This window comes from Chrysemys picta, chromosome 1 (assembly GCF_011386835.1).
Source record: "Chrysemys picta bellii isolate R12L10 chromosome 1, ASM1138683v2, whole genome shotgun sequence".
Taxonomy (NCBI): Eukaryota; Metazoa; Chordata; order Testudines; family Emydidae; genus Chrysemys; species Chrysemys picta.
Window position 1 is genome coordinate 357,228,997 of NC_088791.1, and position 3,281 is coordinate 357,232,277.

Consider the following 3,281-nt stretch of genomic DNA (forward strand, 5'->3'; position numbering starts at 1 on the left):
GTGCCTATTAAAGTTTCCCACACCATGACATTTAGGAATTATTGATACATGGAGTACCATGAACATGAATTCAGTTGTTCATAATTCATTTTTCAGTGTGCAATGAGCAACTAATCTGCGTCACCCATGAGAACAGCCCCAAGTAGTGCATGTATGTCTCATATACACATTGTCTCTCCATCCAGGAATTACCCTAGTGCTTGGGCATATACAGGAAGCCAGGCGAACCTAGGATACATGCAGCAGATACCATTTGCCTCAGAGTTGGACCTTCTCCAATACTTCATGTCAGATTTCAACACAACCGACTTCACCAACCCCTCCACCTTCATCCTGCTGGGCGTTCCTGGCCTGGAGGTGGCCCATGTCTGGATTGCCATCCCCTTCTGCACCATGTACGCCATAGCCGTCTTGGGGAACTTCACCATCCTATTCATTGTGAAGACGGAGCCAAGCCTCCATGGGCCCATGTACTATTTTCTCTGCATGCTGGCCGGCAGTGACCTGGTCATATCTACATCCATTGTGCCCAAAACATTGAACATCTTCTGGTTCAATTCCAGGGAGATCGATTTCAGTGCCTGCCTCACCCAGATGTACTTTGTTCAGTGCTTCTCAGTTATGGCATCTGGGATCCTTGTGGCCATGGCTTTTGATCGCTACATCGCCATTTGTGATCCCTTGAGACATTCCACCACCCTGACAAACCACAGGGTGGCCAAGATCGGCCTGGCGCTGTTGTTGCGCAGCAGCATGCTCGTAATGCCCAATCCCATCCTGGCGAGACAGTGGCCATATTGCAGAACCAACATCATCCCCCACACATACTGTGATGGCATGGCTGTGGTGAAGCTGGCCTGTGCTGACATCCGCGTCAGTAGTTACTACGGCCTCTTTCTGGCGTTCCTGGTTACTGGTGTGGATGTGTTTTTTATTTCTGTGTCCTATATCCAGATCCTCAGGGTCATCTTCCGCCTCCCCGCAAAGGACGCCCGGCTCAAGGCTTTTAGGACCTGTGGCTCCCACCTCTTTATCTTCTTAACCTTTTGCATCCCATCTTTGTTCTCCATCTTCATGCACCGGTTTGGCCAGAATGTCCCCCTACATTTCCACGTTCTCATTACTAACATGTATCTCTTGGTGCCCCCCATGCTGAACCCCATCATCTACGGGGTGTGGACCGAACAAATCAGAAACAGGCTGTTCTGGCTCTTCACTTATAAAGGGACCTAAAGTTGTCTCCTGGTGCTCTGGTTCTCAGACTGAGCTCCATGCAGAGCTGGCTGGTGCATGGTGCTGCACCCTCTTCCCATAATCACTGACTGGGCAGTCAAAGAGACATGAAACCCTTTCCTGACCTTACTGTTCAGTGTCAGTGGTAACAAACTGGGGAATCGGTCTATGTAGAATTCATTGGGTTTCCACCTTTCCAACTGCTGATAACCGGACCCCCCCAAACCGCACCCCTTACCCCCACCTCTTCTGCCAAGGCTCTGTCCCTGCTCCTCCTCTTTCCTTCATGTCTTGCTCCTCTACTCCCCATCCCCTGTAACTCACTGGATCATTTTCACCTCCCTTCCTACACACACAGCTGCAAGAGAGCCATTTCAGATTTAGGCTGGGGCCCACCATAACCGTATTTCCAGGGGCTACTTAGGCACTTGAAAACTCTAGTGTTTTGGCATATAACACAGCAAAATTTGTGGCAGGAGCACTGTATCTAATTTCTATATAAAAGAGAGAATATTAATTAAAGATTAGACCCACTCCACTCTAATACTAATATGTTCTGACATCTTGTGGGAAGTCACATAAGGGACACTGGTTAGGTTTAAAATTTATATCCATATAGATATAGTTATAGATCTTACTTTGTTACTAACTCTGCTGAGAGAGAGACCTCATCAGGACTCCTGGGTTCTATCTCAGCTCTGGGAGGTGAGTAGGGTCTGGTGTGTTTCTACAGGGGGCAGATATATCTGGGGTCTGTATAATCACATCAGAATGGCCATACTAGGGGAGACCAATAGTCTATGAAACCCAGTATCCTTTCTCCTGACAGTGGCCAATGCCATGCACTTCAAAAGGAATGAACAGAATACAGCAATTATTAAGTGATTCACACCGACTCCAACTTATGCCAAACAGAGGTAAGGGACACCATCCCTGCCCATCCAGGTTGACAGCTATTGATTGAGCTATCCTCCATGAACTTCCCTAGTTCTTATTGCGACCGTGTTATAGTTTTGGACTTCATGACCTCCCATGGCAAAGAGTTCCACATGTTGACTGTGAAGAAATACTTTCTTTTGTTTGTTTTAAATCTGCTAACACTTCAGATACAACAATGGAAATGCCAGACAGCAATAATGGGTCCTCAGCACTGACAAAGAATTGCAAAAGAGCTTTGTCTTCCTGTGGGTCAGCCTGTGAAGAATGGCTAAAGGGGCCCATCAGAGGCATGTATCCATGTCACCTGATACTGGAACCATATTGAATTCTGTACTTTTCCTCAAGAAACTGGTGTGGGGGTCAAACGAGGAAACAAAGGATTCCTGCCTTATGTAAGTCCTATTTCAGGGTGGAGAAGGGTGTCATCCTGGTGGTCCGTTCTCCCCTGCTACCCCACCCAAGATGACTGCTGGAAACAACTAAGACTGAACTGGGGGAAAGAACTGGACCCAGGCTGGAAGGGCGTCTGGCCTGTGAAGGAGATTAATACAATATAGAAACTGGTTACATGTGAGTTCTCACCCTAAGTGTGGTTCTAATAAGCTTAGTCTGCATGTTCTGTTTTGTTTTCTTCATAATCTTCTACCTCCTTCACTAATTAAAATATAACTGCTATTGTTAATAAATTTAGTTCTGGTTCCAGTTTATGTGATTTCTAACTGGTATAATTTAAGTGACCCACTCTCCATCACCACCCGGGCCCACATAGTATTTGCAAGTACTGTTTCCTAAAAACAGGCCTAGCCCATTTCCCAGGAGACACCACTCACCCTGCACCTTGACGGTTAACAAATACCCGGAGTTAGGGCTTATACCTTCTTGTTGCCAAGTATGAGTTGTAAACCGATGGGGAGTAACATACACCTTTGAATGAGTAATATTTGCAGCCGTCAAAGGGATAGGAAGGAAAGAAAGTCCTCATTCTGCATCAGAAGGCACCAAGGTGTACACCTAGCATGAATCATTCCTCCATTCTGGGATTCTATTCCTCACTACATGGCTAAATCTAATGAAATTATTATGGCCATAAGAAAGGGAAGGGAAAAACA

General features: G+C 46.3%; 1 protein-coding gene across 1 annotated transcript; it reads left to right on the top strand.

Annotated features, from left to right (window-relative positions):
- Window positions 1-285: 285 nt before the first annotated feature.
- Window positions 286-1,233, top strand: LOC101949557 (olfactory receptor 52E4-like). Its single transcript, XM_005314094.2, has one exon. The coding sequence runs from the start codon at window positions 286-288 to the stop codon at window positions 1,231-1,233; it is 948 nt and encodes a 315-aa protein (XP_005314151.2).
- The last annotated feature ends 2,048 nt before the right edge of the window (window positions 1,234-3,281 follow it).

Bases quoted from the DNA above. Each gene is read 5' to 3' on its own strand.
- LOC101949557 (XM_005314094.2), top strand. From the start codon at position 286: ATGTCAGATTTCAACACAACCGACTTCACCAACCCCTCCACCTTCATC.